Source organism: Oncorhynchus nerka, linkage group LG24 (genome assembly GCF_034236695.1).
Source record: "Oncorhynchus nerka isolate Pitt River linkage group LG24, Oner_Uvic_2.0, whole genome shotgun sequence".
NCBI classification, from domain to species: domain Eukaryota; kingdom Metazoa; phylum Chordata; class Actinopteri; order Salmoniformes; family Salmonidae; genus Oncorhynchus; species Oncorhynchus nerka.
Genome location: NC_088419.1, coordinates 69,899,018 through 69,913,572, shown reverse-complemented (window position 1 = coordinate 69,913,572; position 14,555 = coordinate 69,899,018). Strand labels below are relative to the sequence as shown.

The 14,555-nt window shown below is 45.8% G+C and overlaps 1 protein-coding gene across 4 annotated transcripts in view; it reads right to left on the bottom strand.

Annotated features, from left to right (window-relative positions):
* The window catches only part of LOC115108514 (E3 ubiquitin-protein ligase SH3RF1-like), a 76,029-nt gene that overhangs the window by 41,162 nt on the left and 20,312 nt on the right, over positions 1–14,555 (bottom strand). For 3 of the 4 annotated variants that reach the window (XM_029632935.2, XM_029632936.2, XM_029632939.2), the window contains exon 3: positions 7,087–7,149. The exons of the other annotated variant lie outside the window; for it this stretch is intronic. In XM_029632935.2, coding sequence (XP_029488795.1) covers positions 7,087–7,149 — 63 coding nt within the window. The remainder of the gene's footprint in view (positions 1–7,086; positions 7,150–14,555) is intronic. 4 annotated transcript variants of the gene reach the window in all.

The window sequence follows — 14,555 nt, the reverse complement described above, 5'->3', positions numbered from 1 at the left end:
GCCCATAGGAGACGTTGTTGCAGGTGATGTCTGGTGAGGACCTGCCTTACAACAGGCCTGCAAGCCCTCAGTCCAGCCTCTCTCAGCCTATTGCGGATAGTTTGAGCACTGATGGAGGGATTGTGCGTTCCTGGTGTAACTCGGGCAGTTGTTGTTGTTGCCATCCTGTACCTGTCCCGCAGGTGTGATGTTCGGATGTACCGATCCTGTGCCGGTGTTACACGTGGTCTGCCACTGCGAGGACGATCAGCTGTCCATCCTGTCTCCCTGTAGCGCCGTCCTATGAGTCTCACAGTACGGACATTGCAATTTATTGCCCTGGCCGCATCTGCAGTCCTCATGCCTCCTTGCAGCATGTCGAAGGCACGTTCACAGAGACGAGCAGGGACCCTGGGCATCTTTCTTTTGGTGTTTTTCCAGAGTCAGTAGAAAGGCCTCTTTAGTGTCCTAAGTTTTCATAACTGTGACCTTAATTGCCTACCTGTTAGTGTCCTAACGACCGTTCCACAGGTGCATGTTCATTAATTGTTTATGGTTCATTGCGAACAAGCATGTGTTTAAAACCTTTACAATGAAGATCTGTGAAGTTATTTGTATTTTTACAAATTATCTTTGAAAGCCTGTGGACTTTTTTTATTGGATGGTTGGATGGGAACCTGGTTTATCTGAATGTGTGTGACACTGAATGGGTCTTGTTGGGTGGCCTTTTAAATGAGAGTATTGGAAGTACAGGATCGGTGTGATGAGCTTGGCTGGGCTCACTGTATATGTCTGTCTGTGTAATACAGAAGTCTAAATGCCCCGGACCTGGCCCAGTTCTCTCCCTGAGGAAGGTTAGGTGGTCTCGACTTGCTAGTCTGGAGTCCTGAAAGGACCATTCAGGGGTGACAACCCAGAGGGGACGGGGAGGCTCAATGAACCACTTTCAAGATGGCTGTCCAAGAGGAGGGCACCTATCCAAAAAGCCTCAACCCCCTCATATCCCTCCCTCTACTCTGTTAGAGGCATTTTGTAGTGCTCAAAATCACAAATACAACCGACAGCGTCAATCTGAGCACTGACAGATGAAATAAACCAGATATCAGGGAGAAAGATAGTCAGAGGTAAAGAAATAAGGAAAAAGAGCTCAGCGCGAGGCGGCAGAGAGAGCTCAGCGCGAGGCGGCAGAGAGAGCTCAGCGCGAGGCGGCAGAGAGAGCTCAGCGCGAGGCGGCAGAGAGAGCTCAGCGCGAGGCGGCAGAGAGAGCTCAGCGCGAGGCGGCAGAGAGAGCTCATCGCGAGGCGGCAGAGAGAGCTCATCGCGAGGCGGCAGAGAGAGCTCATCGCGAGGCGGCAGAGAGAGCTCAGCGCGAGGCGGCAGAGAGAGCTCAGCGCGAGAGAGAGCTCAGCGCGAGGCGGCAGAGAGAGCTCAGCGCGAGGCGGCAGAGAGAGCTCAGCGCGAGGCGGCAGAGAGAGCTCAGCGCGAGGCGGCAGAGAGAGCTCAGCGCGAGGCGGCAGAGAGAGCTCAGCGCGAGGCGGCAGAGAGAGCTCAGCGCGAGGCGGCAGAGAGAGCTCAGCGCGAGGCGGCAGAGAGAGCTCAGCGCGAGGCGGCAGAGAGAGCTCAGCGCGAGGCGGCAGAGAGAGCTCAGCGCGAGGAGGCAGAGAGAGCTCAGCGCGAGGCGGCAGAGAGAACGCGAGGCGGAAGCAGGTCTTTGAGTCAGCCTGGCCCTGTGCTGGCAGGGAGCATTGTGATGCAAAAGCACATTAACAGCTCAGGTTTTGCAGAAGAGGGAGAAGAGGGGGAGGAGATCCAAAAGCCTGATGACTCCTTGCTGTCCCCAGTCCACCTGGCCGTGCTGCTGCTCCAGTTTCAACTGTTCTGCCTGCGGCTATGGAACCCTGACCTGTTCACCGGATGTGCTACCTGTCCCAGACCTGCTGTTTTCAACTCTCTAGAGACAGCAGGAGCGGTAAAGATCCTCTCAATGGTCGGCTGTGAAAAGCCAACTGACATTTACTCCTGAGGTGCTGACCTGTTGCACCCTCGACAACCACTGTGATTATTATTATTTGACCATGCTGGTCATTTATGAACATCTTGGCCATGTTCTGTTAATCTCCACCCGGCACAGCCAGAAGAGGACTAGCCACACCTCATAGCCTGGTTCCTCTCTAGGTTTCTTCCTAGGTTCTGGCCTTTCTAGGGAGTTTATACACCTGCATTGCTTGCTGTTTGGGGTTCTCGGCTGGGTGTCTGTACAGCACTTCGAGATATCAGCTGATGTAAGAAGTGCTTTTTAAATACATTTGATTTGAAAAGCAGGACTGATATGAACATTTGTACAATTGGACTGTACAATTCAGGTAGCCTCATTTTCATGACATGGCTGTTTGTTCAACAATGGTCCAAATGCAGTGCTCTAGACACGGCACTACACAACAGAACCAAAACTACACTCAGTGAATTGACTGTAATCTCCTCACAAGCCCATTGCTCTGCAGTCCAGGAGTGTTTTCCCCTACATACCCCTCTTCTGGCCTCACACAAGAGGGTCTGTCAGCAGATTTACATTTCCCTGTTTCACCCAGCTTAACAGAGGGAGAGAGAGAGACAGAGTAGAGAAATGGTGGGGGGGGTTGTAAAGGAGGGGGTTGTAGAGAGGGAGTGGGCTTCTGAATGGAAGTGTTGGTCTGTATGAATTAGATGGAAAAGGGAGGGAGGGAGAAGGGGGGTGGGTGTTTCCGGTTTGCAACCATGGAAACTATGCAGATGTGTCTGAACTGGACCAACATGCATGAGTCGAATCCAGGCTGCAAGTCCAGTCCAAACACCTCGAGGTCAGCTCCCCACCCCACAGTTGTAGTTTCCAGCAAGCCAATATTCTACTCAGTTTAGCACAGAAAACATGGTAATTAACTACAATGACCATAATCCATTGTCCGTTGTGTTTCTTTTACACCTGCTACGTAAAAGAGAAGAATGCATATTCGAGAGAGATCGAGCAGTTGCTTCACAAGGTATTTCTACCTGAAAATACCTAGTCTAAGTGATTGATAGTTGGTATTCAGGAGTCATAAAGTATGCCTTATTTACTCTGAAGAACTAATAACATTTTGTTTTTGTCAGACAGCAGCAGCTCTAGAGATGATAATGGCCCGGAATTAAATAGTCATCAAATAAAGTAAATGTAATACAAAAAACTGAAATATTGTATTAAATGTGAATAAATTATGGTTAATAAGTGATAAGCAGTAATAGCCAGTCACTACCATCATGGGACGTTTGTTTTATTCTGTGTTGTTACAGCATTCAACTCACATAATGCAAAGTGCATTTCATGTTAACGAAAATAATTACTAATCGCTTAGCACTACTGGGTTCTCAATGTACCAGCCTCTGCCAGTGCCTGCTTGTTTATAAAAGAGAGTATCCTCCATCCAACCCCACACAAATGGTACAATCCAGCTTGGATTACATCCCTGTTAGTGAGCATTTCTCCTTTGTCAAGATAATTTACCCACCTGACAGGTCTGGCATATTAAGAAGCTGATTTAACATCATGATCATTACGAAGGTGCACCTTGTGCTGGGGACAATAAAAGGCCACTAAATTGTATAGTTTTGTCACAACACAATGCCACAAATGTCTCAAGTGTTGAGGGAGCATGCAATAGGCATGCTGACCACAGAAATGTCCACCAGAGCTGTTGCCAGATAATTTAATGCTCATTTCTCTACCATAAGCCAGCTCCAACGTCAATTTAGAGAATTTGGCGGTACGTCCAACCGGCCTCACAACCTCAGGCCTCACAACCGCAGAGCACGTGTAACCACGCCAGCCCAGGGCCTCCACATCCTGCTTCTTCACCAGCGGGATGGTCTGAGACCAGCCATCCGGACAGCAGATGAAACAGTATTTCTGTCTGTAAAGCATGTGAAATCCATAGATTACGGCGTTATTCATTTCAATTGACTGACTTAAATGAACTGTAACTCCGTAAAATGGTTGAAATTGTTGCATGTTCCATTTATATTTTTGTTCAGTATAGATACTAAGGCTTTAATTACAGCTCTCTCCCTCCCTCCCTAGCACACAAACAGCTGCTCTGAAAGAAACCGTTTAAATGGAAGTCATCATTCAGCGGCATAACTCAGTGTCAGACAGACAGAGCACGTCTAATGAGAATCTGACTACAGGCCACAACTAATCACTTCTGTCCTGGTTATAGATTTAAGCACATGATTAGACAGTACACATCACAGACCCACAGTGTGTGCTCTATGACTGAACAATACAAGTACACACATTTCCACATCATGCATGAGAAGCTGACTACACAACACACTATTATGATCCACAATGCACACCTACATGGGAATCTCAGCCGCTCTCTAATTTGTGCGCGCACAATAACAATAGTAACAGGCTGTGTGTTAGGCAATATTGCATGGCATCAGATGGTGTGTATAATCCTACCTTCATCAGAGATAATGCAATTAGACAGAAGTGGAGTGCTAAGGGGATTTGGCTGTAATAGTGTTTACTTAAGTTCCACAGCATAGGATCATAACAGAATTACAACAATGTTCGCTCTACAGCACCGCCAAATGTCAACAACCAGCGAGCAAACAGATAACACAAATACACAACGCACACAGCAAGGCAGACAGGGTAAGCTTAGGTCACATCCTGTGGACTAGACTAACCCTAACCATATCCTAGCCACCAGTGACGACAGCAGCACTCGAACACACACAAATAAACTGCCATTTTAACTGAGCAATCATAGGTTATGAACCTGCCATCTGGCATGATTTATATGTACAGTAATAGATTATGAAGAGAATGTCTGCTGCTCATCCACACAGCTACTCTACCCAGTAAGAGCAAGCCTACTGTTTGGAGCTGTCATAGATGGCCATTGGAGTCTATAGGCAGGCCTTGGCCAAGAAATCCCCAGTCTGGAAGATTGAGGATGACAGTAGGGTGGTTCTTCTTCCAGACAGCATGTCTTCATTTCCAGCCAGGCCTCCTCTCCTGTCTCTCCCCCCTGGGCTAGGGCTCCCATATGAAGACCCCTAGAGACAGGCAGGCGGCTGACCGTACAGCCACTGGGGGGGGAAGTCTGTATCTGCCTGCCCCCCCCAACCCAGAGACATCACAGACATTCCTGGAGAGGGAACATTCTGTCTTCATCAACATGTCAGTGTGTACTGCTCAGACTCCCCTAGTGTTGAGAAAGCACATTGTGGAAGTGACACATTGTGGAAGTGTGGAATTCGAGGGGAAGGAGCAATCTTGTTTTCATTAGAGCGCCATTACTTTAAATTGGTTCCTAATGGTCTCGTTTATGACCACTTGGAGACAGCAGCCTTCCCTGTTCCCTCCCTGCACATACAATCCTGGGGGCTTCGGACTGTGTGCCTGTCATATGCAGGGACAGGACTAGGGACAGTCAAGGAAAGAATTAACTAGTTTGAAGAGAGGAGGTGGTATGATGTATAGGTTGATTTGAACCAGACTCAGTCAAGACACATGGAGACAGAGGAAATGAGGATCAGGAGAGAGGTTGAGTGACATGTTACAGGGTGATTTTCACCCAGAAATATACTTACTACTCCTGCCTGAGTCCTCTAAAGGTTATCGGAGTCCTGTAAAAAGTTGTTGGCTCATGAGTTCAGACTGAGCCGAATCTACATCAAACTGGTCTGTTCATTGAGCTAGAGAGAGCAGCTACCTAGCGTCACTGCTCCTCCTCCTGCCCACCTGCCACCCTCTCGCATGGAACCAACACTGAGACAAAGGCTAACTTCCAACTACTGGTTTCTAAGGCAACCCATCTCTGCATGCCTTTTTTGGGACTGTTTATGGGTCTATTGACAATGTACTGAATCTTGTGAGTCATTCAAAGTCAGCGGGGCAGTGCTGAAGTCAGAGTGGTAAAAGCAACATTATAAACTGGGTGTTTAAACCCTGAATGCTGATTGGCTGACAGCTGTGGTATATCAGACATTGTACAAAGGTTATGACAAAACATACATTTCTACTGCTCTAATTACATTGGTAACCAGTTTATACTAGCAAGAAGGCATCAGGGGTTTGTGGTATATGGCCAATATACCACGGCTAAGGACTGTATCTAGCCACTCCGTGTTGCGAGAACAGCCCTTAGCCGTGGTATATTGGTCATATACCACACCCCCTCGTGCCTTATTGCTCAAGTAACACACAATATCGGAGTGAACAGATGCACGTTTAACGTGAGGAGTTTTCAAAAAAACATTTAGTTTAGCTTCCTTTGTGTTCCTGTTGGAAGTCTTCAAGTCTTCACTACTTACAGTGAGAGAGAGGAGGCAGACAGACAGGCAGACGTGTGGAGGCCAGACGGAGCTCTGGCTCACACATGAACTTCTCACTAGTCCTCTCAGGCAATTCTACTACTGGCTCTGTGTATTATTGGCACTGTAGATCTTCCTGTTCCTCCTCCTATCCCTACATCAGGTCACTATAGCGCTTCCTCATCCAGACTAATACACATACCAAGAGGCATTACTTCCCCTCCTCTGAGTGCCAGTTATAAACATACACCTCAGGAGTAAGCACTCGTTGACGCCAACAAATTCTCCCTTTACGGCCTGTCCACTGGCCCTGGGCTGCAGTGTGGGGGCTCTTGGGAATTGCAGTCATTGGCTATGATCAAAGTGGCCTCTCCTGGAGTCTGGACACAGAGGGCCCATGAGGGAGCCATTTGTAGGGCTAAACCAGGAACTAGGCTAAATTCAGAATTCACTTTAAGAGAGGGGAAAAATCTATAAAAACATTCAACACATGGAAGTACAACTAAGACATTGCTTAGGCAGGAGCTATTAGTAAGCTACAGATTAGTCATAAAAAGACACCAGTTTGCCAGGAAAGGGGGTTGGGTTTATGAAAGACTTATGGCAACAGAGCACTCAGCCATACGGTTTTCATAAAGCTGTGAGTGGCTGGGAGTTTGTGTGTGTAATGAAGGTGCCATTTTACGTGAGCATGTGTGTGCAATGCATGTGTGCAGACTCACTGTGAGTATGCGTGTGCATGTGCGTGTGTGTGCGTCTAGCCTTTACCTGGCTGATTGGCCCCGTTCCAGCGTTGAAGGCTGGTTCTGGGTGGCCCGGGATCACACAGACCTGAAAGCACAGAACCCTCCATCTCTGTGCCATTTCATACACTGACTAAGCTTTAAGACTGTCTCTCACACAGGAAAGAGCCCACTCACATTACACTGAGGAGAGAGGGGGAGAGAAGAAGCATGACCAAAAGACAGATGGACTAGAGGAAGATGGAGAGAGACGAGGAATAGAGGGAGCGAGAGACGAGAGAGAAGAACACAGTGAAATAGGAGTGTCAATGTGATGCTGTTTGATGAGACTGACAGAACCTCCGCGCCAACATGAGCCAGAAAGACACAGAAACATGTAGAAACAGGGTGGCCCAGCAGACCCTTCCAGACAGGACTAATCTAATGCAGCAGTAACAGCTGGGAAAGCTAGGACAAACAACCAGAAATCTGTTCCCTTCACATCCCTGCCTGCAGTGGTGCAAGAGAGAGCGTGAAAGAGTGAGGGGTACAATACAGGTTCTTTCACTAATCCACCACAGATATCTTTCACCGGGCCAGTTTGGCCACGCAGAGACCGTGCAGTCACTAAAAGCAATGAATCTAAAACAACTCCTCCGCTGTCATTTCTCTCTCCTCCCACTCTCCTCTTCTCCCAGTCCATCTTGCTCTGGCTGAGGGGGAGGCATGTTAAATGGGATGAGTCGTGCTGCTCCAGACTGAAGGAGAAAAGGCTGGGGTCATGAGTGTTTGGTGATGGGCTGAGAGAGATGAAGAGCGGAGCAGGCTATGAGTCCAGCCCTAAGAAGCTCAACCTCCATACATCCATGTTTTCCACTCCTCTCTCGCCAGTTCACTTCTCCCTCTCCACAGGGCTCTTTTCTGCTCAGCCTCCCTCTTTTGCCCTCTCCCACAGAGGTCAGCCTATTGGTCCACTTTGTAACCACAGAGGTCAGAGGGATGTCAGTGGGTGTTTAATATCATGTTTTCCATCCAAGAGTTTACTGCCTATTCAGATACAAGAGAGAAAATAGGAATCTCCCAATCTAGAATGAGCGGAGAGAGGCTTTAGCATAAAGAGACTAGGATGAATACCGGGGGATTACTACAAATGTCACAGTTATCCGTCTATCGAGTGCGGCTTGGTATGAGCTGAATACTAAGCGCCTCTTCAGATCTCTCCACTCCCCTCCACTGCCGGCTCTTAGAAGGGAGCGATATATATCGGCAGGCTTTTGTTCTAGTCAGCCAGCCAGTCATTCAGACTGAGGCAGAGCCAGCTGTTCCTGTCCTGCTGGGTCAGACTGGACTGATTTAGCCCTGTGTGGGGTAGTGGCACTGAGAGGGTTAATGGTTTAAAGATTGGATCACTTGCCAGGCAGACAGGAGCTCCCCAGATCCTGAATTCGCAGTATTTAGACTAGAGACACACCAACATAGTTGAAATTCACTCCAGGCAATTTCTCTTCCTTCTTCCGATTACAGGGCTGTCAGTTGGCACTGATGGGCCATGACCAATGAACATAGTTTGGACTTTAGGTCATGGGTTGGCCCTGGTGGTTTCAGACCAGTGGCCTTTAAGCCGGAGTTTGACCTCTTGGGTCTCAGACAAGTGGGCATCAGACTTTGGGGGCAGAAAGGAAACAGTGGGCAGCTGAACGGTTGTTTGCATTGGCTGGTATTTGGATACCTCTACAGTGGACAAACAAAGCCAGCGTATTGACGCAGTCGTGAAAAAGGGCCCGTTCACAAATGCTGCATCTGTTCCCCCTCTCAAAGACCATCACAGCTATGTCCATCATTCACCATTCTGTGAGAAAGAGTGTGTGTGTGTGTCCTTCCATGCAATTCAGTATGGGAGTGTGTGTGTCTTGTTTGCAATGTCCTCCCCCAAACACCCACAGCTCAGACCTAACGTCTAACTGCTAGCTTTTCTTCTCCACTGATGAATGCTGGCAGAGAGCTGGAGTCACGGAGCCAGAGACAACTGACAGGCTGTTCAGGAGCTCAGCATAGACAGACCGCTTTACTTTACACTTGTTTTCCTCCAGAGTCGATTGGCTTTGGCAGACCTGTCCACCAGCTTATGCAGCCCCCTTACTAGACCTGGCCCCAGTCTGTCCAGTCTACCAAGACTGAGTCTCCTGAAGTCATGTCTTAAATCTTGAAGTACGGGAAACAACAAACTTGTTTTTGTGGGTAAATATGTGTAGAGGGCTGGGTTGGTCCAAGCTGGCCTGAGCCTCTGTAGAGCAGCCAGCCCTCCCATTATCAGCTTATCAGACTGAAGGCGTCAGGCCAGAAAAACAACAGCCAGGCAGGGAGGGAAGGGCTCCTGTTCTGTTGAGGCCCACACCACAACACTCCCTGGTTGCTGATCAGCTCCCCGCTAATGACATTATGGTCTGGCTGGCGCTGAGAAGGGACTAGGAGGGGCTGTGTGTTTCTGGCTCCAGAAATCATGAGGCAGTGAGACACAGTAGGAGCTAATGAGGTACCCACCCTGCCATTACCAGCAGCTCAGAGCCCAGCTCACATACATACCACACACAATATCAATACACCTGGACTGACACCTGGCTGAGATTGTAACCATGCAATCAGTGCAGTGTTAACGAGTAGAGACATGGGTCTCCCTGCATGGGTCAGGGTTCCTGTTACCCAGTAATGGTTTGCTTTTGACCAATAAATACAATTGCTGTCGGCCAATTGTTCTGGAGAAAAATAAGAAAAAGTCACATTTCAAAATAATGTTTTTTAGTCTATTAATTTATGCTAATACCAGTCGATGTAATTCCATTTGAATTAGTGATGCACCAATATGACATTTTGGCCAATACCGATATTTTTCGTGCCCCAAAAAAAACATAACCGAAATTAAAATTTTTGCGGCCTTTTAATCATTCTAGTACAGTTAAAATAGTTAACACACAGACAGACGCAGCGGTCGAAGGCAATCAGTGCAGTGTTAACAATCAAAACCTATTTCACTTGCTGTGCTGTTTCGTTGTTCAGTTTCTTTCCCAACCAGGATTTCGTCAAGCAGTGATGTTTCAGCTCTGTCTGTCTGTGGCCTCTCTTCCTCTGTGCGCACTGTCACTATGTTTTTCCATCTTGTCCAGCTGTGTATGTAACATTTCACATGAACCCTGTTTGTCTGCGACGAAGTAGCGGTCATTGTACCTAGCATTGAGCATGGTGGCGACACAGTAAAGAGAGAATACCACCGAATAGCTTGTTCACAGCTTGTGTCGGCAGTTTTGTTGAGCAGGCGTTTCGTTTCAATGTCATGAAAGAGGGTAGAACGTCTGCTGCAGGCGCAGTTGATGAGCTTATTTCTCGAGTCTGTTGTTTGAATGGAGCTAGCTAGTGTGTTCATGTTTCCAACATGTTCTCAAATGCCATTGAAATGGCAGCAGCGGTACGACAACCAGCACATTCATGAGCATGAAATACGACTTTCCCCAGTACGAAATCCTGGTCAACCCACTTTGCTGTCAGACTAAGCATGCTCATGGGGCTGATATCGCTGGTCCAAATTTCAGTCGTGAAGCTAATAGCAGTGACGCTATTACTGTGTAACTGTGGTAGGGCAACATCTGAACATTTGAAAGTGTGCTAACGTTGGTGTGTACCAGTGCTCATCCAGACGCAAAAGCCAACATCACCCACGACAGAGAATGGTTGATAGTCAAGGGCAATGAATTCCATTATCTTGGCTTTAATGGATTTCGCCTTTGAGTTGTCTTGCTGACATTTTCTTACTCTTTCAAATGACTGCTCGGCTTGTTGACTGCTCGATCCACACAGCAGACATTGTGGGCTAGGTTAGGAATGCTGTGTTGCACAAAATTTTACGGGGCGTCATTACTTCATGCACCCATGTTATATAGGTATGCACGTCAGCGTTCACATCAGTTTTGCACATCAGCATTAACCTCTTGGTGACAGGGGGGTAGTATTGAGTAGCTTGGATGAATAAGGTGCCCAGAGTAAACAGCCTGCTACTCTGTCCCAGATGCTAATATATGCATATTATTAGAAGTATTGGATAGAAAACACTCTAAAGTTTCTAAAACGGTTTGAATGATGTCTGAGTATAACAGAACTCATATGGCAGGCAAAAACCTGAGACAAATCCAACTAGGAAGTGGGAAATCTGAGGTTTGTAGTTTAATTTTAATGATTGCCTATCCAATATGCTGTGTCTATGGGGCCAGATTGCACTTCCCAAGGCTTCCAGCAGATGTCAACAGTCTTTAGAAAGTTGTTTGAGGCTTCTATTGTAGAAGGAGGTCGAATAAGAGCTGTTTCAACAAGTGGACTTGGCGGTGGCCAATCAGTTGTTTACTGCGTGGTCACGCCGTTCCTTCTTTTTCCTCTGTAATGAATACGCTTTTGTCTGGTTGGAATATTATTGAAGATTTATTATAAAAAGGACCCTAAGGATTGATTGTAAATTGTTTGACATGTTTCTACAAACTGCAATGGAACTCTTGACTTTTCGTCTGGATTTTGCACTTGCGCACTGTGCCTTTGGAATAGTGAACTAAACGTGCGAACAAAACGGAGGTATTTGGACATGAATATGGACGTAATCAAACATTTCTTGTGGAAGTGGGAGTCCTTTGAGTGCATTCCGACAAAGATCAGCAAAGGTAAGTGAAGATTTATAATGCTATTTAAGACTTTTGTTGACTCCACAATTTGGCTGGTAACTCCATGGCTTGCTTTTGTGGCTGAACCCGTTTTCAGATTGAATATTGTGCTTTTGCCGTAAAGCTTTTTTTTTTTTAAATCTGACACAGCGTTTGCATTAAGAACAAGTTTCTTTAATTCTATGTAAAACATGTATCTTTCAAAGTTTATGATGAGTATTTCTGTTATTTGATGTGGCTCTCTGCAATTTCTCCGGATGTTTTGGAGGCATTTCTGAACATGGCGCCAATGTAAACTGAGGTTTTTGGATATAAATATGAACTTGATTGAACAAAACATACATGCATTGTGTACCATTGAGTCCTGGGAGTGTCATCTGATGAAGATCGTCAAAGGTTAGTGAATAATTTTATCTACATTTCTGCTTTTTGTGACACCGCTCTTTGGTTGGAAAATGGCTGAATGCTTTCTGTGACTAGTTGCTGACCAAACATAATGATATGTTCTGCTTTCGCCGAAAAGCCTTTTTGAAATCGGACACTGTGGTTGGATTAACGAGAAGTGCATCTTTAAAATGGTGTAAAATACTTGTATGGTGGAGGAATTTTAATTATGAGATTTCTGTTGTTTTGAATTTGGCATCCTGCAATTTCACTGGCTGTTGGCGAGGTGGGACGCTAGCGTCCCGAACGATCCCAGAGAGGTTAAACTAGACATCAGGCAGATGTCGGCCAAATCGAATATCTTCACAGATATATCGTGTATCGCTAATTTCAATAGTCATGCTTATCGGTCTATAGGTTAATTAGCATAATTAAATTGGCACGTGTACAGTATATTCGTTATGCATCTTATTTATCAAACAGAAAATGCATAGGCAGCAGAACGCAGGCTTTATCGGCGCGTCACACACCACTTTGCAATGAGCAGAAGGCAGTATTGCATTAAAAAAAACAATCATTTGAAACGTCAAAGTTTCTCTCTTTACATATGAGGCAGGTCTTACCTTCCTTCCAAGTATCCTAGACAAATCAGGCCATATGCAAAGGCAATCATTTTAAATAAAACTTTATTTAGATTTCCAGTAGCCAAAGGCACAATCCTATTCATATTAGCAACACATGCTAGTTGTTGCATATTACATCTTCTCTAGTTCAGCATCTCTAACGGATACTTTCATCTCCGTCACATGAAACCGCTCACATGTGCAGTGTGCAACATAATGTGAAGAAATAATCGTTTATCAACATTTTAAGCAAAAATATTTTGATTTTTCATTGCTTTTTAAATGTTTAAGTAGCCTAGGCCTACCGGTTGTATGAATTTGGGATTCATCATCCCACAACTGTCCCAGAGTGTTTGGAATAGGCTATTTCTTTCTTGACAAGATGACCAATAGAATAGGTGAACTTTCTAGTATGGGGGATAGTAGATTGATTTTGTTGTTCGTTATGCATATTGTTTGCTGAAGAAAAGTACATGTGGACTATTTAGTCTATTGGCCCTGTCCGGGGATATCGTCGGACGGGGCCACAGTGTCTCCCGACCCCTCCTGTCTCAGCCTCCAGTATTTATGCTGCAGTAGTTTGTGTCAGGGGGCTAGGGTCAGTCTGTTATATATGGAGTATTTCTCCTGTCTTATCCGATGTCCTGTGTGAATTTAAGTATGCTCTCTAATTCTATCTTTCTCTCTCGGAGGAGGAGGACCTGAGCCCTAGGACCACCTGGCCTGATGACTCCTTGCTGTCCCCAGTCCCCCTGGCCGTGCTGCTGCTCCAGTTTCAACTGTTCTGCCTGCGGCTATGGAACCCTGACTTGTTCACTGGACGTGCTACCTGTACCAAATCTGCTGTTTTCAACTCTCTAGAGACAGCAGGAGCGGAAGAGATACTCTCAATGATCGGCTATGAAAAGCCAACTGACACCCTCGACAAACACTGATTATTATTATTATTTGACCCTGCTGGTCATCTATAAACATTTGAACATCTTGGCCATGTTCTGTTATAATCTCCACCCGGCACAGCCAGAAGAGGACTGGCCACCCCTCATAGCCTGGTTCCTCTATAGGTTTCTTCCTAGGTTTTGGCCTTTCTAGGGAGTTTTTCCTAGCCACATTGCTCCTACTACTTGCATTGCTAGCTGTTTGGGGTTTTAGGCTGGGTTTCTGTACAGCACTTTGAGATATCAGCTGATGTAAGAAGGGCTTTATAAATACATTTGATTGATTAACTTCAAAAAGTGTGCATCAGAATTCAGTAAGGTCATGCAATATATTTGCATCGACTTGCATGTTCTGTTAAAATTAATTACCATAATCTAAATGTGATTCTTAGCACCGTAGGTGGACGCCATTATCAGGTTACACACCCAATGCATAGGGCTCTGGGATATTTCTCAATTTCTCAAAATGTCCGGTAAATGAAAATGCTGCTGGTAGAATGTCTGGTGCAACATTTTCCTAATGGAAACTCTGGTGTGGGTCATGCAATACTTTAATTTACCAGACATCCATATGCACTGGGTGCGTAACGTATTTAGGCTTCCACCCACGGTGCTCAAAATCACATTTAGATTATTGTAATTCATTTAAACAATAGAAATTGACCTGTAAAGTTGTAATAAAAGTAAGTAGAACGATGTTCTTAAACAACACAACAGGTTTTATTGAAAAGCAAAACATTGCCCGTTGAGTCTTCATCCCCACTATAAATCATAACAATATAATTTAACAAAGAAAAAATTGCCGAGAAGAACAAGTCACCTACAGAGTAATAAAACAATTTCAAAATATATTTGTATAATATAATTTGCGAA